This window comes from Cetorhinus maximus, chromosome 31 (assembly GCF_964194155.1).
Source record: "Cetorhinus maximus chromosome 31, sCetMax3.hap1.1, whole genome shotgun sequence".
Taxonomy (NCBI): Eukaryota; Metazoa; Chordata; class Chondrichthyes; order Lamniformes; family Cetorhinidae; genus Cetorhinus; species Cetorhinus maximus.
This window is the reverse complement of record NC_135909.1, coordinates 20987735-21015391: the sequence shown is the minus strand read 5'-3', so window position 1 is coordinate 21015391 and position 27657 is coordinate 20987735. Positions and strand designations below refer to the sequence as shown.

At 43.0% G+C, this 27657-nt stretch overlaps 1 protein-coding gene across 1 annotated transcript; it reads left to right on the top strand.

The window, feature by feature from the left end:
• Positions 1–996: 996 nt before the first annotated feature.
• LOC144670336 (histone H2B-like) lies at positions 997–6600 on the top strand. Its single transcript, XM_078532814.1, has 3 exons — positions 997–1043; positions 1460–1545; positions 5505–6600. The coding sequence occupies exons 1-3, from the start codon at positions 997–999 to the stop codon at positions 5936–5938; spliced, it is 567 nt and encodes a 188-aa protein (XP_078388940.1). The 3' UTR covers positions 5939–6600.
• Positions 6601–27657: the final 21057 nt, after the last annotated feature.

Below are 27657 nucleotides of genomic sequence, written 5' to 3'. Positions count from 1 at the left end.
TTTTTCCAGGTATTTTAATTTTTGTTCTGGATTTCCAGCATCCGCAGTTTTTTGCTTTTATCCAAGGCCTTTCTGTTGTTTGCAGGCCCTTAAGGCTGTGCAAGGTTCATCTGGTAACCTTTAACTGCCAATTTGCTTCGAGATTTTAAGTAATTCATTCCCTTTCAATAAGTTCTTACTGTACCCCTAGATTCCCCCTAATAATTACTGTAACCCTTTATTTCCCCCTAACATCCCAGTTAACACATCCTTTAGATAACATCACTACCGCCAAGACCCCATAGTCCTTTTGTCTATGACATCTTTGGCAATCTCTTCTTGGCCTCCACCTATCACTGGCCCCCTATCGAGCTCTACCCTGTCCCAGCCCCCTCAACCAGCTTATATTTCATCTCATTTCTATATTTTTTAGTTCTGATGAAGGGTCATATGGACTCGAAACGTCAACTGTATCCCTCTCCGCAGATGCTGTCAGACCTGCTGAGTTTTTCCAGGTATTTTTGTTTTTGTTCTAGATTTCCAGCATCCGCAGTATTTTGCTTTTATCAGAAATGTTCATTGTTGTTTTGTGGAGAGAAAGCAGCAATGATTTTCAATAACAGCTTCTTGCCATTCTGTCTCCCTCCTCCCAGGAGGCTGCTGTTTGTTCCCTTCCCCCGGGAGCGGGATCTCTCCATTGGCGGCTGTTTGAAACCATCTTCTTCCAGTCCCAGGCAGAGCTGGGGGAGAGCAGCGCATCACTGCCTTTAACAAACACTTGGATCTGCACTGAGCTGCTGGGACCGACAGGACTCACGGAGCAAGAGCTGGAAAGTGACGTGAGGCTGGATCAAACTATTTTGGGGCTGGTGCATACACGACGGGCCGAATGGCCTCGTTCTGTGCCGGAAATATTAAATATTTGTGTTTCCGGAACTTGTGCAGCATTCTGCGCATGCGCGCTGCCCTCCCCAGCACTGCCTGTGAGTGGAAGAAGATGGTTTAAAACAGCCGCTAATGCAGAGACACATTTTAAACAGCGGCTGTTTGCTTTCACTTGAACGGTTAGTCCATGGGAGCGGCAATTAGAAATCTGACCTACACAATAGTCCCTGCTCCGTCACTCAGTCCCACTCCTGGAGCAGTGGATTGTTTCTGGATGGCAGGAAATTGTTGTAACAGGAACAAAGTCCCTGGTGTTTAGCAGCTGAGTGCTGCAGGACTGCAGTGGATTCAGACACTGACTCTATTTGTCTTATCTATTTGTTATTCATTCACGGGATGTGGGCTTCACTGGCTGGGCCAGCATTTATTGCCCATCCCGAGTTGACCTTTGAAGGTGGTGGTGAGCTGCCTTCTTGAACCTCTGACTTTGCAGTTGTTCGGAATGATTATTAATTTAATAATTGGTTTGGTTTCTTTGAATCTTCTACCTCACCTCTTCTTAATTTATAATTAACACTTTTTTTCCTTGCGATAGGCAAACACTTGAAAGCAGCAGAATAAATGATGTGATTCTACAACACAAGGGGAAGTGCAGTCAGCTCCTCACACACAGTAAGTACAGTGTCACTCACAGGGAGCAGAGGTGGCCAAGAGGTTAACTTGTTGGAGTTCTTATCCATTGTACTTTGCAAGCACAGGCACCAAGTCCAATTTTAGTTAATGGTTCACGAGGCTGGACAGTGAAGATTTAATTTAAATTGGCAGGGTGTTGGTCATCAATTTACAGCAGAACCAGAAAGTAATAAGGACAGAGAGGAGGGAGAGTGATGGATAATACTGGAGAAGGAAGCAATGCCATATTCGACAGGGGCAGATTAAGAAGCACTATGAGGAATGCAAAGACAAGTTTACAATGCATGTATAAGACCATAAGACATAGGAGCAGAAATTAGGCCATTTGGCCCATTGAGTCTGCTCCGCCATTCAATCATGGCTGATAAGTTTCTCAACCCCATTCTCCCGCCTTCTCCCCGTAACCTTTGATCCCCTTACCAATCAAGAGCCTATCTATCTCGGTCTTAAATACACTCAATGACCTGGCCTCCATCGCCTTCTGTGGCAATGAATTCCATAGATTCACCACTCTCTGGCTAACGAAGTTTCTCCGCATCTCTGTTCTAAAAGGCCTTCCCTTTACTCTGAGGCTGTGACCTCGGGTCCTAGTCTCTCCTACTAATGGAAACATCTTCACCACGTCCACTCTATCCAGGCCTTTCAGTATTCTATAAGTTTCAATCAGATTCCCCCCCTCAGCCTTCTAAACTCCATTGAGTATAGACCCAGAGTCCTCAAACATTCCTCATAGATTAAGCCTTTCATTCCTGGGATCATTTTCGTGAACCTCGTCTGGATCCTCTCCAGGGCCAGCACATCCTTCCTGAGATACGGGGCCCAAAATTGCTCACAATATTCTAAATGTGGTCTGACCAGAGCCTTATAAAGCCTCAGCAGCACATCTCTGCTTTTATTTTCTAGTCCTCTCGAAATAAATGCCAATATTGCATTTGCCTTCCTAACTACCGACTCAACCTGCAAGTTAACCTTAAGAGAATCCTGGACTAGGACTCCCAAGTCCCTTTGCATTCCAGATTTCTGAATTCTCTCCCCATTTAGAAAATAGTCTATGCCTCTATTCTTCCTACCAAAGTGCATGACTCACACTTCCCCACATTGTATTCCACCTGCCACTTCTTTGCCCATTCTCCTAACCTGTCCAAATCCTTCTGCAGCTTCCCCACCTCCTCAATACTACCTGTCCCTCCACCTATCTTTGTATCATCTGCAAACTTAGCCAGGATGCCCTCAGTTCAGTCATCTAGATCATTAATGTATAAAGTGAAAAGTTGTGGTCCCAACATTGACCCCTGTGGAACTCCACTAGTCACCGGCCGCCATCCTGAGAAGGACCCCCTGATCCCCACTCTCTACCTCCTGCCAGACAGCCAATCTACTATCCATGTTAGTACCTTGCCTCTAACAACATGGGCTCTTATCTTACTGAGCAGCCTCCTGTGCGGCACCTTGTCAAAGGCCTTCTGGAAGTCCAAGTAGATAACATCCATTGGCTCTCCTTTGTCTAACCTACCTGTTACCTCCTCAAAGAATTCTAACAGATTTGTCAGGCATGACCTCCCCTTGATGAAACCTTGATGATCCCTCTGGCACACCACTCACCATATCCTGCCAACCAAAAAATGACGCATTTATGTCAACTCTCTGCTTCCTATTAGCTCACCAATCTTCCATCCATGCCAATATGTTAGCCCCTACACTGTGATCTTTTTATTTTCCACAATTACCTTTGATGTGGAGCTTTATCAAATGCCTTCTGGAAATCGAAGTACAGTACATCCACCGGTTCCCCTTTATCCACAGCACATGTGACTCCATCAAAGAACTCCAATAAATTGGTTAAATATGATTTTCCTTTCACAAAGCCATGTTGACTCTGCCAGATTGCCTTGATTTTTTCTAAGTGCCCTGCTATCTTTAATAATAGCTTGTAACATTTTCCCTATGACAAATGTTCGGCTAACTGGCCTTTAGCTTTATACTTTCTGTCTCCCTCCCTTTTTGAATAAAGGAGTTACATTCGCTATTTTCCAATCTAATTGAACCTTCCCCATATCTGTGGAATTTTGAAAATTAAAACAAATGCACCAACAATCTCACTAGCTACTTCTTTCATGAATTTGGGGTGAAATCCATCCAGACCTGGGGATTTCGCAGCCCAACGCCCCAACAATTTCCTGAATACTACTTCCCTGGTGATTGTAATTTTCCGCGAGTTCCTCCCTTCCATTTCCTGATTTACAGCTCTCTCCAGGATATTACTTGTGTCACCTATGGTGAAGCAAGGTACCTGTTTAGTTCATCTGCCATCTATCTATTTTGCATTTTCAATTTCAGAAATGCTCTTTCTATAGGACCAATGCTCATTTTGTTAACTTTTTTCTTATTTAAATTTCTACATAAACTCTTCCTATCCGTCTTGAAATTACTAGCTAGCTTTCTCTCGTACTCCATTTTTTCCCTTTATTAATATTTTTGTCATCTTTGCTGCTCTTTATATTCTTTTCAATCTTCTGAACTGCCACCCATCTTTGATTTTACTTTAGGTTTGATACTGTCTTTAACTTTCTTAGTAATCACGGATGGTAGGCCCTCCATTTTGAATTGTTGGTTCTGATTGGAATGCATGTATTTTGTGTATTCTGAAATATCCCTTTAAATATCTGCCACTGCCTATCCCTCGGCCATGATCTTATTGAATGGCGGAACAGGCTCGAGCTGCTGAGGGGCCTACTCCTGCTCCTGGTCCGTATGTTCATATCTATTTTAGTACCACCGACTGAAAGAATTAATCCCACTCTCACATACAGCATCACCGAATGACTGAATTAATCCCACTCTCACATACAGCACCACCGAATGACTGAATTAATCCCACTCTCACATACAGCACCACCGAATGACTAAATTAATGCCACTCTCAAATACAGTATCACTGACTGAATTAATCCCACTGTCACATACAGTATCACAGCCTGAATTAATCCCACTGTCACAGACAGTATCACTGACTGAATTAATCTCACTGTCACATGCGTTATCTCTGGCTGAATTAATCTCATTCAGCACTGAAGACAAACAGATGTAGAATATGTTTCAAAGATTCCCAGATTTTAAAAATGACTCTCACATTCCCATTCAGTATCAGAAACTGACAGATACAGACTGAATGCCACACTCACATTGCGGATCAGATGTTGGCATGTCCAGCGTTAATCTCACATTCAAAAACAGTCCCAGGCTCTGAGAGTGAATGAGAAGTGCACACTCGGATAGTAGCACAGGCTGAAAGATATACAATCAATGCTACACTGATCTACAGTGTCAGAGACTGAGAAACAGGGTGTGAATCTCATTTGTAGTTCCATAAACTGACAGGTACAGAATAAATCCTGCACTCACATATTTAAGCCGCAGGTGAAAGATACGGAGTTCATCCAAAATAGCATATATTCCCAAATTGAGAATGGACCCCCCGCTCACTCACATTCATCCTGAACTGACAAACGCACAATGAGTCTTAAACACTCCCAAAGACAGGTACAGAATAAATTATACACTCACACGGCGTACCACAGCCTCAACCCACTACCACTCACACACACATACTCACACAATATCCCAGTGAGTAATTCGCACACGTTACAAGAGTTCCAGGAGGAATCCCGCATTTCCGTTCAGTCCCTCTGTGGAGAAGGGCCCCTCACACGAACAACCAGACGACAATTCCCGGTGTATCTTCACAAACTGGGACTGGAGAGAATCCTGATAAAATTTATTTCCTGATTGTAGTAAAAGGGATAATGATTGGTGGAGAAGTCGAAATTTGATTGGTGTCTTTAAATATACAATCAGAGAAAAGTACAAAATAAGTGGCTGTTGTATTTTTTTTAAATGTCCAATCAGAATCATTGTTTCCCCATTCCTCATTAGCATTGGTCTGTCAGACTGTCTATTTAATCGAGGCTCGGAAGGGATTTGTTTTATTCTGTGTCTGAAAGTGACAATGGTTGATGAGAAGAAACCAGTTCCCAAGAAGGGAGGCAAGAAAGCCTTAAAGAAACCGGTAGCAAAGGGCGGTAAGAAGCGGCGAAAGTCGAGGAAGGAGAGTTACGCCATCTACATCTACAAAGTGATGAAGCAGGTTCACCCCGACACCGGCATCTCCTCCAAGGCCATGAGCATCATGAACTCGTTCGTGAGCGATATTTTCGAGCGCATCGCGGGTGAGGCTTCCCGCCTGGCCCATTACAACAAGCGCAGCACCATCAGCTCCCGGGAGATCCAGACCGCCGTGCGCCTGCTGCTGCCCGGGGAACTGGCCAAGCACGCCGTGTCGGAAGGGACAAAGGCGGTGACCAAGTACACCAGCTCCAAGTAAAACCCCAGAACTGACTCAAAAACAGATTCAAAACACAACGGCTCTTTTAAGAGCCATTCACAATCTCTATGAAAAAGCTATATGATTTCATTACTTCTAATTTATGATTTTACTACGAAACATTTCGAATTGTGAAATTGTTATTTTGATCACGTTTCAATCAGAGATTCTCGGTAATGTAGATTTAACTCTCGTTCAGTTGTTGGGCCTCGTTAATGATGCCCCATAAATTAATGACTTGCCGCTCACTATCTGCGCTTTGTTTTAAGACGCGTCATATTCGACCCCTTTCCCTGGTTTTGGAGAGAGAGAGAATAGAACGCAAATTCTTCAGATTCCAGTTCTGTTCAAGTTTGGCCTCAATAATCGATCAGTTCATTTCCTATAAGCTCCGGTTGTGTATCAACCTTCAGTCTCAACGCTGGCAAATTTACTCCAAGTATGTTCAATTTTGGCTGTCACAAATATCTACAATATTCCGTCTATCAGCAGAACTATGCAAATGGCACTTTCAGCCGGCTGCTAGGAAGGTTTCATGGCGGATCGAGATTACCTCGAATTGATGCCGGATTCTTAAAGCGAATCTGGAATTTAGGATAAAATGTGAAATAGTCCCATCAGGGACGGACATTTGTAAAACTTTGTCGTCAGACCGTGTTCACTATTAACTGGATTTTCTCTATGAAATGTATTTCTTGTTTTATATCGGCAGTAATTTCGAAGTCGAATAAAAAAATAGATTCCGTAAGTTTGCGCCGTTATTTTCGACTTGTTTTCAGATACACATCAACCCAGACAGAACATCAGAAACTGAAATATACAAAAAACTGCAGTCCAGGGAAAGAGAGAGAGAGATGAAGTGAATGTAACATTCGAATACTAAATATTGAATAACCATTTCCAATTAGGACTCGAAAAGTCAACTTTCTTCCTCTCCGTAGATGAGCTTTTCCAGGTATTTTTGTTTTTGTTTCAGATTTCCAGCATCAGCAGTATTTTGTTTTTGTCCAATTAGTATTATGTTCGATCCGTTCGTTTTTGGCTTTTTTTTAAACAAATTTGGCGGGCTTTTAAAATTTGAAAAAAAAAATCGGTTGGAATTTCAAAATTTGGCGCCGGATTTTCCGCCCTCATTCCCTGAAGTCTCCGGATTGGCGAGTTCAGTAGATATCTGATTGGTGATATGAACAATATTATGTGACGCAGCACAAAGTGACCAATCAGCAATGCCCGCAGCACCATTCCTCCCGAAGCTATAAGAGAAGCGAATGCGAGCGCATTTCCTCATTCTCTGTGAAAGTGTTTGTGAGGTTGTGAAATGTCTGGAAGAGGAAAGACCGGCGGTAAAGCTCGATCCAAGGCCAGATCTCGCTCCTCCCGGGCTGGACTGCAGTTCCCGGTGGGCCGTGTTCACAGGCTCCTGAGAAAGGGCAACTATGTTGAGCGCGTGGGTGCCGGAGCCCCGGTCTATCTGGCTGCTGTACTCGAGTATCTGACGGCTGAAATCCTCGAGCTGGCCGGTAACGCGGCCCGGGACAACAAGAAGACCCGCATCATCCCCAGACACCTGCAGCTGGCCGTCCGCAACGACGAGGAGCTCAACAAGCTGCTGGGAGGGGTGACCATCGCTCAGGGCGGGGTGCTGCCTAATATCCAGGCCGTGCTGCTGCCCAAGAAAACCAGCGCCGCTGCGGCCTCGAAGACCAAGTGAAGCGGCCATTCTTTAATCTAATAACCCAAAGGCTCTTTTCAGAGCCACCCACATAGTCTGTGAAAGGCTGATCTATTGTCTGTCTGCTGCGTGCCGAATTTTAGTAATGGTGAAGCTTTTCTAATGATCCGCAAGGGAAACCAACTCGCATCAAAAGAGAAATTACATTTCCACCCGAGTGGTTCGGGACTGGAATGCACTCCCTGGAAGTAGTGGAGGCAGGTTCAATAGAGGCAGTGAAGAGGGTATTAGCTGATTGCTTATATTCAAATAATGTGCAGGGATGGGCCGGGGGGAAAGCATTAGGTCTTAACACTCATTTGGAGTGCTGTAGAGACACGGAAGGGCCAAATGGACTTCCGTGCTGTGCAAATTCTTTGATTCTATGATAAATCTGCAACGGAGGGATACACGTTTGTTGCTCAGGGCGTTGCGTTTATTAACATCATGAGGACTGACTTCTCACCGGCAGCTCACCCTTTGCCCGGGATTGATGTCTGCTCGCAGTATTTAATACATTATCAGCGCCGCCATTTATTGGAAGTGTCCTAGAGCACTAAGGTGACCGCAGTCCCAATTTACTGCTGAAATTAAAACACCATCTGCGCTACAATTCACAACTGCATCGTCTGTGACTATCAATCCCACAAGAGGTTTGTAGACAAGATAAAATAAACTGATTCCAGGAGGTAAATTGTATCCTCGCGATGTCTAAGTGCTGGAGTGGTCAACAGGAGATCGCAGCTCTTTCATTTGTCGCTTTAGTGGCTCTTAAAAGAGCCGTAGTTGTACTTGGTGCTGAAGCCGGGTTTAAGCGCGTTCCCCGCGGATGCGGCGGGCCAGCTGGATGTCTTTGGGCATGATGGTGACTCGCTTGGCGTGGATGGCGCACAGGTTGGTGTCCTCAAAGAGCCCCACCAGGTAAGCCTCGCTGGCCTCCTGCAGGGCCATGACGGCCGAGCTCTGGAAGCGCAAGTCTGTCTTGAAGTCCTGAGCGATCTCTCGCACCAGGCGCTGGAAGGGCAGTTTGCGGATGAGCAGCTCGGTGGATTTCTGGTAGCGGCGGATCTCCCTCAGAGCCACAGTGCCGGGTCTGTAGCGATGAGGCTTCTTCACTCCGCCCGTGGCTGGAGCGCTCTTCCGGGCCGCTTTGGTAGCCAGCTGTTTGCGGGGAGCTTTCCCTCCTGTCGATTTGCGCGCTGTCTGCTTGGTCCTGGCCATTTTCTGAATAAATTCACCACAATGTGAGATGCAAGAACTATTAAGACAGTCTGCTCTACAATCCGCCCTTTTAAACTCTGTGAGGAACCGCCCCGAACAGTAATTGGCTGCAGCCTTACACCCAGGCAGTTTATTCCAAAATCTAACCAATGAATTAATCCCTGGCAACTCAGGTCTCCATTGGTCGAGTTGTTTTTAATCGCTCATTTCAAAAATTCCGCCTTTATTTCCAGGCGTTTACCGCCTCGACATCAGAAGACTTTGTTCCTCCATTTCTTAAAATTAAAAATTTTCACTGCAAATCATTATTTCCTAACCCGAATGAAATTCCTGTTCATTTAACCTAGTCCGACAATTTTTAAAGCCGGCATCATCCTGGTGAACCTGCACATTTTTGGACAGAAACACCAGTCTGTTGTTTGAACTGTGTAAAGTCAGTGCTGGATTTTGCAGGCAAAAATTGACGGACTGTCCATTGCTCCCTACAGCACAACCAATCCCTTAAAATCGCCGCTCGCTTAGAGGTCTGGAGTGGGTAATAAAATGGAACCGGTGCTGGGGGCTTCAGACCCCTTCCCATTGCCCACATTCTGGGCAGTTCATGACCATAAGGAGCGGGGAAAGGGACCGGCTCGATTCTCCCGCTGTTCCCGGCCTGACAGATCACGGTTCGTGAAAGGAGATTGACAAATTCAGACTATTTCTAAAATAGCGCCAAGATTTTGTGACAGGGAGTGCAATATAACAGATCATAAAGTGAGAGATTAAAAATTGTTGCCTGAAAATTAAGGTTACCTTGTATATTCCAACACTGGAATTGGCTGGTTTGTCGAATTCGAAGAGAAGTAAACCAAGCATAATTTTCGACCTCATCTACCTGACTCTGCGATTGGTTAAGAATTAGACTAACAAGACGGTGACCAATCAGAGCTAGAGTCCGGCTCAGACTGCGGGAATTCCAGGTCGCCGAGTGGCTGAGCTGACACTGTTCAGTTTCCCAAACCCTGTCAGTAAGTTCAAGAACATACTTGCGAACATTGGGTTTCGGTGCAGGAGGAGGCCACTCAGCCCTTCGAGACTGATCCTATTCAGTGAAATCATGGCTGACCTGATTGTAACCTAAACTCCACTGACGCATTGAACGGCTGGTGTCACCGAGAATAAAACATTTGGAAAATGTGAAGTAGTTGAAAGGCTTTTCAGCGTCAGTGGAGAATGTGCCATCCAGGTTAATAAACAACTATTAAATCGAGTTACTTAGTACATCCCCCAGAACCCCGGAACAAATCAGGCACTAAAATAAATGAAAAATGCTGCGCTTGCTGGAAATCTGAATTAAAAACAGAAAATGCTGTAAACCTCCTTATGTCTCACAGCATCTGTGGATAGAAAAGAGTTAGCGTTCCTAGTCCGTTTCACTCTTCGTTAGAGCTCTCTTTTCTGTTTCAGACACTAACATTCCCGATCACAGCCCATCCCAATTCCCGTTCCCAGGTCTCTTGCTCTCTCTGTGAGGTGGTGGGTGGCTCTGAGAAGAGCCTTTGTTGTGTGTTTGGTTGAAAGGGTCGAGTTGTTTAGCCGCCGAATCCATAGAGAGTGCGGCCCTGGCGTTTCAGAGCGTACACCACATCCATGGCAGTGACCGTCTTGCGCTTGGCGTGTTCAGTGTAGGTGACCGCATCCCTGATCACATTCTCCAGGAAAACCTTCAGCACCCCGCGAGTCTCCTCATAGATCAAACCCGAGATCCGCTTGACACCTCCACGGCGAGCCAGGCGGCGGATTGCTGGTTTGGTGATGCCCTGGATATTATCACGAAGCACTTTGCGGTGCCGCTTTGCTCCGCCTTTCCCCAGTCCTTTGCCTCCTTTCCCTCTACCAGACATGATGATTCTTCACTCAGATCACTGCAGAACATGAGACACGAACTGGTTCACGTTCCTCTTTTATACAGCTCGCCCGGACCTGAGTGAAAAAGGCGGAGTGAGAACAGGGAGGGGAAGAGACAGAGTGAAGATTAAACAGAGAGCGGGAGGGAGGGAGAGAGCCGGAGTGACAGACAGAAAGAGAACAGCCCCTGATCTTTCAGCCCCTCCTCCAGTTTCTGCAACCGCCAATTTCAACCCGTTTATTACCAATGGAACCGAGACACAAACCCGGACAGACCCGGGCTTCACAGTCAGGAGTTTCCGCAAACCCGGGGCTTTGAAATATGCTCTCGTTATAATTAACACTCAGTAATATTCCGACCTAAACACAGTCTATTCTAAAACAGGAATCATCCTCAGTAACATCACCATCCTCATACACACACGGTTCCAGCATTTTACAAGCTGTTTGGGGGAATCTCCTGTGTTAAAATTGATGTTGTAAAGCGGCCTTTACCCACCAGTGTACCACCGCCACACGTCCACTCGCACCCAACGCCCCTTGCCCCCCGCGCCGACACAGGTTCGGAGATTTTGTTCTCTCTATGATGAGAGTGAAATGGGGAAAATTCCCATTGATTTTAGCGTTTGAATTGTCGCCGCGGAGTTCTGCGCATGCGTTGTTTAAACCCTTCCCCTTTGTCGTCACAATGAGGATAAGAGCGCATGCGCAACCCCTCCCCCAACAATGGCCGAGAGCGTCATTCACTCAGTGAGCGGAATAGGGTTTAATTCAGCAGCGATCGGAGACATCACCGCCCCAGAGGGAAGTGAACAAACAGCATCTGCTTAAAGCAGCGCATCGGTTTGGAGCCGCGTCCGCAGATATGCTCAGAGATTGGCATTGAGTGTCCGGGCAGCTGAGGCGGAGGCGGCGGCTGTTTTTAATGGGCTCCCTGGAACACGAGCTGCTCCCGGAACATGGAGTGAGCGGGGGGAAGGGAGAGGCCATTCTCGAGCAGTGTCTGGACAGAGTGAGAAGAACTCGCCATTGAAGATCATTGCTGCTTTCTCTCCCCAAACCCGAGTGAAGCTTCCTGGCTTAGTCCCGGCTCCCACTGTCCCTTGTTATTGGACAGAGAATGGCGGGGAAAATAGCCGCACAGTAACAATGTTTCCAGTTACACAAAGAAGATCAATTTCAGGCACCAGGTGAGAAGTGTGAAAGAGACATTTTAAACTGTACCTGCTTGTTTCCGGATGTACAGTTAGTTCGAATGGAGCAGCATATAGGAATCTGACCCTTGCGAAAGTCACACCTCCATCGGATAGTCTAATTCAAGGAGCAGTGCACAGGACAGGTTGTTTCTGAATGTCATAACATTGTTGTAAAACCGCTCAAAATAGCAGATAAGCAGAAACAGATTGCTGCAGTACTGTGGTGGGGTCAGATACCGATATGCTGATAGTTTTGCTTTGTTTATTGTTCATTATAATAACACTTATTTTAAAAAAATACCTTGATCACTTTTGTATCTTCTACTTCATCTATTCTTCAGGTGAAGGAGTTATGTTTTCTGCGTGCACGGAAAGAATTGAATGAACCAGATGGTTCTTCGAAACAAGGAAAAGTGCAGCCTGATGGTTCCAGTAAGTACATATCACTCACAAAGCATCGAGATACTGCCAGCTCTTTAGGCCAAAATGAAACAGATAGAGACCGACACAGATCCCAAGATTGAGAGGCGCCCTTTCAATATAAGAGTCAAACAGAGCATTGCTGGGAGAAGTTGTTTACCTTAAACCAGTACACCTGAGGACTAGATACATCAATCCCAGGGCAACAGCACAGCCACTATTCGATTTAAATACACGGTGTCACCTCGGCCACAAATTAAATACTAATTATTAACTACGTCAGACAACGTTTACCCTATTGTAATATGCAGGATGAATTGCTACTAAGCACCTCAGAATGTAGAGTGAGCTACACATTAAATACCAGTTCCAAAATTTCACTAAGTGTTAGACTAGAATATTAAAGTATGAATTCCATTTTTTTTCAAACTGCAGGAATTAAATAATGGACCAGGTATGAGATTGATGCATATGTTATCACTCCAATTTGTTCTCACAGAGATAAAAATTTAATACCAATACACAACTCGCACAGAACTACTGAATGTAGCCTGTCGATCATGCCTGAGATGCAGGTTATGTACCAATAAAGAAAACCCCCACAGTTGCATTCAATGGCAGAGACACATAAATCGAGAATGAACCCCAAACTCACATGAAAATCTAGAGACAGACATAAGAACAACAAATTCCAAATACCACATTCAACTCAGGGACTGACAAATACAGAATTAAAGCTACTTTCATTTGCATTGCCATTGACTGAAAGATGCATAATGTACCTCACTGTCACATACCCTACCAGAGACTGGAAAAGGTATAATAAGTTCCAGAGTCTCTTATTGTACCTGAGACTGACGGCTAAAAATAAACACATTCACATCGAGCAGTAGAGATTGAAAAATACAGAATGAAACTCATAATCCCATTCGGTATTGCACAGTGACAGGTGCAAATAACCCCCTCAGTCACACCCTTTACAAGGTAATGACACAGAATGAGCAGCACATTCACATACAATACCAGAAACTGACAGATATTGAATGATTCCCATCCTCAGGGTCTGCCAGATGCTGATGAAAACTGAATTAATGCACACTCACATTCAGGTTGAGAGACTGACTAACACAGAAGTATGTCCACACTCACCAAAAACTGACATACACTGCATTAATCCCACTTTACACAGGGGACCAAACTCTGAAATGCAGAAAAAAAATTCCACAGGCCTACACACAGAAAAAGACAATAAGGCATAGACCAAAAGCAGTCATTTAAAGTGCCACCGACTGACAGGCATAAGACAAATCTCATTCACAGACAGCAATAGAAAAAGATAAAAGTGAAATCAAATTCAGCGACTCAATTATTTCCAGATATGGACAGCTAAAGACTGAATGCCACACTCACATATGTTAGGGTTAGAAATAATCTCATTCTCATGTAAATTACCTGGGAACCACTGATACAGAAAAAATAACACATCCACTTGCAAGACAAGAGAGGGACACATACAGATTGAATGCAACAATATTGCATTTCGCAGGTAACTGAAAGGAAGCACTTGTTTTTAATATTTCACAAGTGATATATTGAAGCAGATTGAATCCCACTGATGTAGAATCGGAGAATGACATTCATATCGTTCATCCTGCACTCATACACAGTCCCACAACTGACAGATACAAACAAAAATCAATATTTGGATACAGGACCAGAGACTGATACTTGCAGAATGAATAAAGTACATGTGTAGTCAAAGACTGATAACTGCAGAACGAAAGTCAAACTCACACTCACTTCCAGATACTGTCAGCTTCAGAATGAGCCCCACATTCACTTGTAATCCTGGAGACTGACAGATGGAATGGATCACAAAATCACTTTCATTTCCATTGACTGACAGGTACATAATTCATCCCATGCTCACCATAGGCAGACAGATTACAATTTATTTTGCATAAAGACCGACAGATACAAAGTTAAATTGATTGTCACATTCAGTACCAGAGTCTGTCAGATACGGAATATATCCCAAATCCACATCCCAAACCAGAGACTAACAGATGCAGAATTAAGGCCATAACAACACAGCTCCAATGAATGTCAGTTACAGAATTAACCTGACAATGGGTGAGAGATGGAGAGATGCAGAGTGACTCTCACACTTGCTGAGTCCCAAGGGCTGATGATCACAGAATGAATCCCACAGTCACACACAACAATGACAGACAGTGAATGTGACCACACTCTCAGAGCAGAGCAGAAACTGGGCAGTATAGATTGATATCAGCACTTGCATATAGAAGCAGATACTGACAGACACATAATAAATCCCTCACACACATGCAGTTCAGCAAGTGACAGATGCAGAGAGAATCCTACACTCTCACATGGTACAAGATTAGCAGATAGAGAATGAATTCCACCATCACAAAAAGAAAAATGGAGATTGACAGATACAGAACAAACCTCTCTCATGTACAAGTCACAGAATTAGAAGGTACAGCATGAACCCCAAAGTTGCATTCAGTACCAGAAATTGCTGGAAATAGAATTATCCCCACATGATCTGAAATTGGCAGGCTTTTCAAATATGAAAATATAAGCCGGTCAGAACTTACAGTTTCTTCTACCTGGCTGTCTGATTAGTTGAGAATTGGATCGAGAAGGGTCTGTCCAATAGAAGCTAGAATCTGGCTACAGCTCACCAGCCATTCATAAGAACTAGGAGCAGGAGTAAGCAATTCAGCCCCTCGAGCCTGCCCCACCATTCAATACGATCATAGCTGATCTCATTTCAGCCTCAACTCCAATTTCCCGCCCTCTTCCCGAAATCTTTCAACCTGTTACTAATTAAAAATCTGTCTATATCTTCCTTAAACTTATTTTTATTTTTATTATCCCAGCATCTACTGCACTCTGAGGTAGTGAATTCCACAGATTCACGACCCTTTGAGAAAAGTAATTCCTCCTCAACCCTGATTTAAATCTACCACCCCCTTAGCCTAAAATTATGGCCTCTCATTCTAGAATCCCCCACAAGGCGAAACATCCACTCCACATCTACTTTTTCTATCCCCTTTAGCATCTTATATACCTCAATTAGATCTCCTCTCATCCTTCTAAGCTCTAGCGAGTTTAGGCCTAAACAGCTCAATCTCTCCTCATAAGACAAGCCCTGCATCTCTGGAATCAATCTAGTGAGCCCCCTCTGAACTGCCTTCAATGAAACTACATCCTTTCTCAAGTAAGGGGACCAAAACTGTGCACAGCGCTCCAGGTGCAGCCTCACCAATACCTTGTACAGTTGCAACAACACTTCCCTATTTTAACACTCAATTCCTTTAGCAATAAGTGCCAAAATTCCATTAACCTTCCTTATTACCTGCTGTACCTGTATACTAGCTTTCAGTGATTCATGCATGAGGACACCCAGGTCCCTCTGCACTGAAGCATTCTGAACTTTCTCTCCCTTTCAATAATAAGTCCTTTTAATTTTTCCAACCAAAATGGATAACCTCACACTTATCCAAGTTAAACTCCATCTGCCAAATTTTGGCCCATTCACCTAACCTGTCCATATCCATTAGTAAATTTCTTATTTCTTCCTACAACTTACTTTCCCACCTATTTTGGTGTCATCTGCAAATTTAGATATAGTACCTTCTATCCCTGAATCCAAGTCATAAATATAGATTGCAAATAGTTGGGGCCCAAGGACTGAAGCCTATGGCACCCTACTAGTTACAGCTTGCCATCCTGAAAAAGACCCATTTATCCCGACTCCTTACTTTTTGTTGGTTAGCCAATTCTCTATCCAAACTAATATATTACCCCTAACTCCGTGTGCTCTTATCTTGTGTATTAATCTTTTGTGTGGCACCTTATCAAAGGTCTTGTGGAAGTCCAGATATACTACATCTACAGAATCCCCATTATCCATTTTGCTTGTCACATCTTCAAAGAACTCTAGCAAATTCGTCAAACATGATTTAATCTTCAGGAAACCATGCTGACCCTGATGGATTGCATTTTGTCTTTCCAAATGCCCCATTACTACTTCCTTAATAATGGATTCCAACAATTTCCCAGTGACAGACGTTAAACTAACTGGTCTATAGTTTCCTACTTTCTGTCTCCCCACATTTTTGAATAAGGGTATTATATTAGCATTTTTCCAATCCACTGGAACCTTTCCAGAATCCAGGGAATTTTGGAATATTATTACCAATGCATCCATTCTCTCTGCTGCCACTTCCTTTAAGACCCTGGGATGTCGGCCATCAGGTCCTGGGGACTTGTCGCTCTTTAGTCCCAATAGTTTGCTCAGTACTTTTTCTCTAGTGATGGTGATAGTTTGAAGTTTCTCCTTCTCTAAACCATCTGCTCTAACTATCACTATTGGGGTGGACACTAGTCCTCTACCGTGAAACCTGAGGCAAAATATTGATTAATTGTCTCTGCCATTTCTGCGTTCCCCACTATTAACTCCCCAGTCTCATCGTCCAAGGGACCAACATGCACTTTAGCTACTCTCTTTCATTTTATATACTCGCAGAAACTTTTGCTATCAGTTTTTACATTTTGCGCTAGTTTTCTTTCATAATTTACCATTGCTCTTTTTATTATTTTTTTAGTAACCCTTTGTTGATCTTTAAAAGTTTCCCAATCTTCCAGCCTGCCTCTGACCTTTGCAATTTGGTATGCCTTAGTTTTTGCCTTTATGTTATCTTTAATTTCCTTGCTTAACCATGGATGGTTTTTTCCCCCTCTTACAATCTTTTTTCCTCTTTGGAATATATTTTACTTCGGAAGAATTGAATATCTCCTTAAATATCTGCCACTCTTCTTCAACTGTCCTACATTGTAGTCTTCCTGCCCAGTCCACTAGGGTCAAATCTGCCCTCATGCCTATGTAGTTAGCTTTGTTTAACTCCAGAACGCTAGTGTGGGACTCAAGTTTCTCGCTCTCAAACTGAACTTGAAATTCTAGCATGCTATGATCACTCTTCTGGAGTGGATCCTTTATTCTGAGAACATTAATCTCATTACACAAAACCAAATCCAGAATAACCTGCTCCCTGGTTGGTTCCACAATGTATTGCCTCAAGAAACAATCTCTAATACACCCTATGAACTCTCCCTCGAGGCTACCCTTGACAATTTGATTAGCCCAGTCAATATGCATATTAAAATCACCCATGATTATTGCCGTGCCTTTCTTACATGCTCCCAGTATTTCGTGGTTTATTGTGTGCCTTACTGCTAAACTACTGTTTGGGGACCTATTGATTACTCCCACCAGGGACTTCTTTCCATTGCTATTTCTTATTTCTACCCAAACTGACTCTACGTCTTGCTCTCCAGTGCCTACATCATTCATCACTAGAGCACTGATCTCTTCCTTTACTAACAAAGCTACACCACCTCCTTTTCCTTCCTGCCTATCCTTCCAAACACTGAGTACCCTTGGATATTCAACTCCCAAACCTGTTCTCCCTGTAACCACATCTCAGTAATCACCACCAAATCATACATATTTATCCCTATTTTCGCTTTTAACTCATTAGTTTTATTCCGAATGCTACACACATTCAGATACAAAACCTTTAAATTCGCCCTGTTGTCAATTTTCCCTACTCTTATTTGATTCTTTGGTGCAATATGGTGTTCACACACTCTGTCCCTTCCTTTCACTTTTTGGGAACAATCAGCCTCGTCACTAACCTGCACTCTTACCCTCTCCTTAAACTTTGATCTTTTATATTTCCATGCAACTGAACCCCCGCCACTATTTAGTTTAAAGCCCCATCTACAACCCTAGCTATGCGGTTCGCCAGTACACTGGTCCCAGCCTGATTAAAGTGGAGCTGATCCGAATGGAATAGCTCCCTCTTTCCCCAGTACTAGTGCCAATGTCCCATGAATTCGAACCCATTTCTCCGACACCAAACTTTGAGCCACACATTCACCTCTTTAATCTTATTGACCCGATGCCAATTAGCTCGTGGCTCAGGTAGGAATCCGGAGATTATTACCTTTTTGGTTCTGCTTTTTAATTTAGCTGCTTGTATTCCCTCAGCAGAACCTCTTTCCTTGTTCTACCAATATCGTTGGTACCTACGTGGACCACGACAACTGGACCTTTCCCCTCCCACTCCATGTTCCTCTGCAGATATCCTTAACCCTGGCACCAGGTAGGCAACACAGCCTTCGGGACTCTCGATCCTGGTTAAAGAGAACAGTATCTATTCCCCTAACTATACTATCCCCGAGTGCAACTACATTTCTCTTTTCTCCCCCCACTTGAATGGCTCCCTGTGCCATGGTGCTATGGTCAGTTTGCTCATCCTCCCTACAGTCCCCGCTCTCATCCACACAAGTATCTTGAACCTGTTGGATAAGGGCAAGTGTTGAGGCTCCTGCAGTGCTACTTCCTGGACCCCTCCACCTGCCTCACTCATAGTCACATCCTCCTGTCCCTGACCACTGGCCGAATTTATGGTAGTTAATCTAAGGGGTCTAACCGTCTCCTGAAACAGTGCGTCCAGGTAACTCTCCCCCTCCCTGATGTATAGCAGTGTCTGAAGCCCAGACTTTAGCTCATCAACTCTGAACCAGAGTTTTTCGAGCACCCAACATTTGCTACAGATGTGGTTATGAGGAACCACAATGGGGTCCAACAGCAACCACACCACGCAGCTACAACACATCGCCTGGCACTGCATCTCTATTTTATTTAATTAGTTTTTCAATTTGTTGTTAAATTTCCTACTGGTCTTTAATTTATCAATCTGTAAAATATTTCTGCTATTTACCTTTCACCTGAAAGCAAATTAGAATAGAGAATCAAAATACACTTTTTAAAATCAACTGGAACTCGCTCTCTCTGCTGAGTTGAAGCTGATGTGTTATACCTCCGATCCTGGTCCCCAATAGTCACCTTTAATCTGAAATCAACTTAGAATAGGTAGTTCAAACTAGCAGTTACTCACCAACCAGTGAACTTACGGTTTTCCTGTGATGTCACTCTTTGTTTTTTTTTCACTCGACGATGGTAACTGCAGAGGACACTCTTCCCAGACTGCGTCCCGGTGACAGTGACTGCAGAGGACGCTCTTTCCAGACTGCTTCCTGGCGACAGTGACTGCAGAGGACACTCTTCCCAGACTGCGTCCCGGTGACAGTGACTGCAGAGGACGCTCTTCCCAGACTGCTTCCTGGCGACAGTGACTGCAGAGGGCACTCTTCCCAGACTGCTTCACATACAGTAACCAAGACTGACAGGTCCAGCGTGCCTTTCACACAGCACCTGTGAGTAACAGACACAGAGTGAATCCCACATTCACAAGTTGGATCAGAGAAGGGCCGATAGGAATGTATCTCACATTCACACACAACATGCTGACGGCTTTAGCACAACATTATAATTACTGCTTCTATAGCAAAATAGAATAAAAGGTCATATCCACCGTTAGTAATTCTATGACCTTCCCTTCCCCTCTTAATATAATGTGAACAATTCTTGCCTGTTGTGTCCATCTCTGATCTGTAAACTTCGACCTAGCAGAGTGTGCTGACATCTACTGGCCAGAGCCGAGAACTGCAACAGAGCGGAGGGAATTAACATGAACTGTTGGTGTTGCAGATTCCGGTCAATGTGAGGAAGTAGTGATGGGATGTGACAGGGTCGACATAGAGTTGTAAGTGTTAAATACAATTAAAAAATCAATATAACTTATTTCTCATGGAATCTATAAAATGTGGGACTTGTTGTCATCTTGAGCAGTTAAATCAATGAGCACAGCTGTATTTAAGGGAAAACTCGGTAAGTACAGGAGGGAGAATGGATTTCATGGACCAGCAGATAATGGTACATGAAGTATTCTGGGTGGAGCATCTTGTGGAATAATGTACCAATTAGACCAGATGGCCCAATGAAGTATATTCTGGGTAGAATGAATACCGATTTCCAAAGTGTCTCAGAGACTGACAGAGACATAATGAATCTCACACTCATAGTGCACCACAGACAGCAATACAGAGTGAATCATACACTCACACACATCCCTAGAGACTGACAGATACATAATGAATCAGACACTCAAATTCTTTGCCAGAGGCATAGTGAGAGAGAATGAATCCTACACTTAAATACATACAAGCTTAGAATAGTTACAGCACAGCAAGAGGCCATTCGGCCCTTCGTGTCCGTGGTCTTTCTCCACCAGAGCCACTCAGCTACTTCTGATCCCCAGCCCTCTCACCACAGCCTGGCAAACCTTTTCCCTTCAGGTGCTTATCAAATTCCCTCTTGACCACCCCAAATTCTCCTGTCTTTAGCATACTCTCAGTGAATTGCAGACCCTAATGGTTTCCTGCATTAAAAAAAAAAATCCTGATGCCTCCATTAGTACTTTTGCCAACCACCATAAATCAATGCCCACTGCCCACAGGATAATTTTATCATTATCTACACTGTCTAGAATACTGACTATGTCGAACACTTCTACCAAATCTCCTCACAGCTTTATCTTTTAGAAGGAGAGTAACCACAACTTCTCCAATCTATCCATGTAACTAAAGCCCCTCATCCTTACAAACATTCTTATAAACCCTTTCTGCACTCTTCATAAAACCTTCACGTATTTCCAAAGGTTTGGTGCCGAAAATTAGCTAAATACTAGTGTCTGTGTGACATCTTTCTGTATCTGTGCAAGGGGGCCTGTATCTGTCTGATCTCACTTGGTGTGGGAGGAGTTGTAAGGATCAGGGTAGGAACTGTCTACACAGGCAGTCCTTTTCCATAGGCACACATGTATGTTAGAGACCGACATGTACACCTCATATCCGACACAGACACAGTGCAAGGGCCAGGCAGATATAAAATTTATCCCACAGTAACAAACACTAATATAATGGAAATATAAACGCAAAATATTCTGGATGCTGGGAATCTGAAATAAATACAGGAAATGCTGGAAATACACAGCAATGGCTTCAGATCATGACACTTTGTTGGAACTGGGAACGGTGAGAAATGTGACAGATTTATGTAGAAATTGTCACTTAGGAATACAGGACTTGAGTATTCCTGAAAAAAAGAGACATGATGTCGATTTTTTTTGTCTTTCCCTCTTCAGTGTTAATGGGATCCAAATCAGTTGGTGAAGCTGAAAGCAAGACACAGAGTTTGTATTTATCGAGAGATTTTATTTACTTGTTTAGTCTCACAGCTCTGCTGCTTCACAACCCTACTTCCCAGCTGACCCCTATGTATATGTGCTCAACGACAAGTAATACTTTATTTTCTTAAGCTAAGCAATGTAATTGATATTATGTTAATAAACCTTAAACAACTGATTGAAAATACATTAACTTACAGAGCAGATACAATTATACCAAATCTCAAAGGGAACAAAAGCTTATACTGCATGAGAAGGGGTGCTGTTTGGTTGACAGGTATTCACTGATTTGTAGAGGGGTTGCCATGGGAATGCAACAGGGAAGAGTTAACTGCCAAGCTTTTGTCTTATTTCAAACAGCCAAGTCGACTCTGATTGCTCCAGGCATTTCCCTGGGAAGGAATCAGGGAATGATTGTCCACCAAGCTTTTCTTCAGTTGCAAGAAGGGCAATGCATGGACATGTCCATTTTGTTTGCCAAGGTAGTGGCCCTGTGTGTAAAGAAATGTATCCCCGAGCATGTGTAAATGAGGCACACAGCGAGCTCGACAGATAATCTTCCTTTGGTTATTAGGAACTATGTACAATTTTTAATGAGTGTCTGTGTGTGTATATATATATATATATATATATATATATAATGTGTATCGAAAGATAGTGTGTGTGTATTTTTTGTGTCAGAAATGTAGAGTGGTTCCACTTTCACAAGTGTTTTTTTAATGAGCCTTGGGACTTCGAAGCCTGGGTGGATCCCTGGCTGACAGGTCAGTAAAGGGATTAGATGTTTAGTGATTTTGGGGAAAAAAGAAACACACAATAGAAAAAAAAACTAGGCTACTGCCTACCGACAGTGTTGAAATGACACAGAGACAGAGAAAGAGAGGGACGAGTTCAATGTGCATCAAAGAGTTAAGCAGGGATGTTTTAGGCTCTTGAGAAGAGAAAAGTACAAGGCTTCTGGGACAATAGTTAACTGCAGAGTCAGTTATAGGACTCATTGTCGTGATCAGTTCGGTGGTGTTGCTACTGAAACAGTGAGTATAAAGTGCAGTTATTTTGGGTGAGATAAGTCTTGGTTGAGAAATATCAAGTGAATGCTCAAGAATTCACCACAAGAAAACAGTTTGCACGTGTACCAGCCCCAAGCAAGAAGCCTTTGTGACAAGCCCATGTTAACTCTTCACTGGTTTATCCATCTGTAAAGATATTGCTGGGCAAAGGAATATTGGGAAATTGAATCACCTTCTTTTGTTTGTATTGAGATCTTTCTGACTGTTTTGTCCAGTTAATGTAGTTTGATTTTCTTGTTTTGTTAAGTATTTTATTCTTTGTGTTCAAAGTTCATGAGCAAATACCTGTGAATTTCTTCAGAATCTTTTCTCACATCCTACACATGTTGGGTTCTATCAAGCCAGGTTTCACTCCAGGAACTGACTTATCCAGTTTTACCATCAGCCGGGATAATAACAGTTGTTACTGTAATTCTTAGCACAATCAGGATTGGTCAGTAAGTATTGTCCTTCTGTGAAATCATATCCAATGTTGGACACGATGTTCTGAGCTTTTCAAGCAGGATCTTGGTGAATATGCTCAGTACTTTGCCTGTTGTGAACAGCTGAAGGCCTAAGCTGTTTGGTATGATCCAACAGCCATTGGGGCAAATGTCCACAGACCCCACATCACACTGACACTGAAATTCATATACTACATTAGTCATTTGTGTTGTTGGCAGAACATAGTTTTAGTCTTGACAGCAGCATCCCATTAGTGGAGAATGCCACTCGTGTTGCTACTGCATAGCAGCATTGTGAAACGGGTAGCTTTATTAGTTGTTCACGTTTTTGAGATACCTTAACCATTCCAGGGTTATGTGAGGTAGACTGGCCACTTTTCAGAACAGACTTTTCAGAACAAGCTTAGGCCCATTGATGAGTTTGTGTGATATACAGAAAGCAATTATTTGATCGAAGGAGCCATTATTCCGCAGAATAGCTTTGAAGTGCCTGATTTTGTCATCATGTTGCATGATTAGCAAATGGTCTGGTCCCCACCTATCAGTTTGCCGACAAGACCTATCTTATACCGCATGGAACTGTAGGAATCCCAACAGTGGCGGTGGGCTAGCAGTAGACAGTAGTAGAGAACGCATTGGCAGGTTTCTCAAGTAGTACATTGAGGAAAGGGGGCTCGTTTGACTGGTCAATTTCAATGAGAATAGAGCAGGTTAGAGCCCATTAAGGTGTCACAGGAATGTTTTACATGTAGCTGCAGGTACAGATATAGAAAACATGTAATTTGTGTATCAGAAAAAGGAAAGGGACAGGATTTTAGGGGTCATTTCATTGAAGATACGTTTCTCGTGGAAATGGGCAAAGATGTTTACAAGAGCTGGGCCTAGAGGGTGTCCCATGGCAACATTATCTCTTTGGGCATACATGGTGCCATTAAAACTGAAATCAACTGCATGAGTTGCTGAGTTCATATGTTCAATGAATACAGATTCAGACAATGGCAGTGAGACTAGATCATCATGAAATTATGACATGGTGCATATGTGAATGGCTTCCTTGAGTGGTACATTAATCAAGAGGCTAGCAAAGTTAAACAAGCAACAAGCACATGCACACGCCATTGCTATCAATATGCAAGTCCTGTATGGGCTTCACAAAGGAGAAGGAACCCATCACCATGTATGTGGAAAAATCGCTCAGAACTGTTTGCAGCAACGCACTCAACCATTTCGCCAATTCATGTTGTGAAGAATCAGTCAGAGATGAGATAGGATGTAAAGGGACATCACTTTTCTGTGTCTTTGGCAACCCATGTATACGTGCACACAGTGAACCATGAGGGCAAATCCTACCATATACTCCACCAGTCGGTTCATTATTCCACGCTCTCATTCCGCGATTGGACAACACTTAATAAACAATCCCAATTGTGCTAAGGATTACACTTGCAGTGTGAACTAGGGAACACAGTTTATAAAATCATGGGTCCCCTATTTACGATGGAGAGGAGGAGTAATTTATTTTCAGTGGATCATTGGCCTTTGAATTATGTTCCCCAGAGAGCAGTGCAGGCTCAATAATTGAATATATTCAAGGCTGAGTTGCACAGATTCTATGAGGGAGTCAAGGGTTGCGGGAGACAGGTAGGAAAGTGGGGTTGAGGGCACAATCAGATCAGCCATGATCGTGTTTAATGGCAGAATAGGCTCGAAGGGCTGAATGACCTGCAGCTGCTCAAATCTCTAATGTTCTTCAAACTGTAACTTCTGTCCCCATTTTGACTCCTTTTTTTCACATTTGGTTTTAACCTCATTTTTCTGTTGCGTTTGCTTTCGGGTGGCAGCTTCTCCTCATTTTTCCATTCGCACCTCTTTTCGACACATCTCAGTTTTTTGTTACTTGTTCCTTTACCTCTCCCTTTTGCCTTGCAGCACCAATTCTTTCATCATTTAATCTCTCCTGCCATGTAGAGCTTCAGCCATCCCCTCTGCCTCCACAGCCTCCCTTTCAGTGACTGTCCATTTATTGTTAATAGCCTTCAGTGTTACCTTGTGTTACCTGCTAATCTTTTCTCATACACTCTCTCTGCTGTTCAAGTTTACTTTTTGTGCTCTCCTCTGTACTTCCTGTATTCTGCTTGGTTCCCTAATTTATTATGAATCTGACGTCTATCATCAGCCTGTTTTTGGGTTTCCAAGAGAGCACAGGAGTCAACAGCTCTCAGCTGTCCCGATATTACACTGAAATGAGCTGCCTGTTTAATTAAAGTTTTCGTTATTTAGAATGTTCTGCTCCTTCCGGCTTGTATCTTTGCTGTTGTCTCTCGGTTTAATTTACACAGCAGCTCATTCCCCCTCTACACCTAATCTCCACTTTCAACAAATCCACATTATAAACTCTTTATTCTGCAATTAACTTTTTCTGTGTTTGAGCTCCCAGGTCAATTGAGTTCTTGGTTGTAATTTCATTGTCCCACTTAATTTACCTGAAAGCAATGTTTGTGTTTGAATTATCAATTCATTTGTACTGTAATTATAATTTATATGAATTCCATCTTGCAACAAACTGGAAGTTTTGAAATTAAAATCTAGAGATGACTGACTTGTTGTGCAAAGACCTGTCTATTCGACTCAGTTGAATAAATCCTGTCCTGAACAGAATGCTTTATCCAGACAATATCTCTACTTGGTCAACTGATGGTGCACGGAGCTCTCAGCTTTTACTCATTGATCTTCACGGGAGTTGATCCAGTTTTGATGTCAACTTGTTTGCTGGTGTCAATTTACTCGGATTCTTCGCCTGATTTCTCTCCTGTCCAATGAAGCTTTCTGAGCAGAGTTCTCAATAATAACTTGACTTTTCCTCACAGAATTTCAGACTAAATGATTTTTGAACTATTTTATTAAAGGATTTAGTTTTGTACATGCCTCCCTATCTCTCCTCATGGTTAGGCAGAAAGTGTTACTGCTGTGTTGGCAAGCAGACGACAGATTTATTTGAAAAGCCATTGTGACAGGATTTTGGGTTTGAATCGAGTCACAAACCTGGTGATGATGCATTGTGGCCCCATCTGTCACGTGATCTGCCAGGGGATGACCTCATAATTTCCCTAGTCCTGTAGCTGTGGATTGGGCGATTTGTTAAAAACTTTCAGTGGGGCTGATTTGGTCGCATTTGCCTTTGAAAGATAAGTGTATGTCCCCAAAACCCGTGCCAGAATTTGTGTGTAACAAAGAAGGTTGACACTCCAGTACAGTACTGAGGGAGGGCTGCACTATTGTAGGTGCTGTCTTTAAATAATGATGATAAACCAAGGCCCTGCCCAACCTCTTATTTTATCCTAAGTGACCCCATTGCACTGTGCCAAAGACACACGAGCAGTGGAGTTATGCCCCGAGCACTCAATCATCATCCCAAAGCACGTTCACATTGTTGTTTGTGGGTGTTTCCTGTGCAGAAATTAGCTGCCCCTTTCTGACAGAAAGTGTCTGTTCATTTTTCCTGAATCAGTTTCAGTTTTGCTCCAGAAAACATGAAATCTGACTTCAAACTCAACTCAGGTGGGACTCAAAATGACAAGAAATCCATCAGCAATAAAGGGTACAGGCGTTAATTAATCAGAGTGTGTGAGGGACTGTTATGACTTTGCAGAAGATATGGACCAAATCCTGGAGGGATAGTTGGTCGTGTTGTCACAAGGGTTTTGCAATTTGTATTTATTACAAGATGTGTGCACTGAATTCAGAAGCAACATGCCTGCCAGGACAATTAGAAATTTTTAAAAAATGATAATAATATCTTGTTAAAAATAAAAGATGTCAAGCACATACATAAGACTACAAATAGCGCTATAATAACTCCTCAAGTTACTAATTAACCTGACCCCCTCAGTTACACACCCTTTAAGGTCCGAAATAGATTTTAGAATTAAAGCAGACTCAGCAAGTTAACACAGTATCCTGGACAATGGAATGCCGTATGGCTTTTCTTCAACTCCCGTTTAGTTAGTCAGCAGACTTATGCAAAAATGCTGGAGGCTTCATTGAGGTCATTTCACACACTCCTGTTAGATCTTACATGGCCTTTTTCAACATAACCTTTCATTCTCCTTTATATATGTTTCTCTCTTCTTGATGTGTAAATTCTATAGACCCAAATGTCGATGAAATTGTATCTCCTTCACGATATAAAAACACTCCCATGTCGCCACTATTTCCAGTAACCTTTGGGAAAAATAAACATGTTCCTTAGCCTTGCTTATCTGGCTAGTTGAAAACAGACTGAGATACAGTTGAAATCCAAATATCCCTTCATTTATCTAAAAATGCAAATTCCCTTCACACCTTACAGGCTAATCCAGGTTCCATGTTTACTCATTAGCATGTCAAGCACCCAGCTTCTTTTGATGAGTTAAACTTGATTCCAAATGTAATTACATTACACACAGACGGACCCAACAATACTTACCCCATAAAATTACTTCGCAATAAACCAGAAAATTATTATGAAACTATTATACTTGCTTGACAGGAAGTAATGCTTTCTGTGAAAAGCATTGATTTCAATAAATGAATATCCTCGG

Excerpts from the sequence above, each read along its gene's own strand:
- LOC144670336 (XM_078532814.1), top strand. The coding sequence starts at position 997 with ATGCAGAGACACATTTTAAACAGCGGCTGTTTGCTTTCACTTGAACG. Across the intron at positions 1,044-1,459 it reads TGTTTGCTTTCACTTGAACG|GCAAACACTTGAAAGCAGCA; the intron begins GTTAGTCCATGG and ends TCCTTGCGATAG. Across the intron at positions 1,546-5,504 it reads CCTCACACACAGTAAGTACA|ACTGTCTATTTAATCGAGGC; the intron begins GTGTCACTCACA and ends TTGGTCTGTCAG.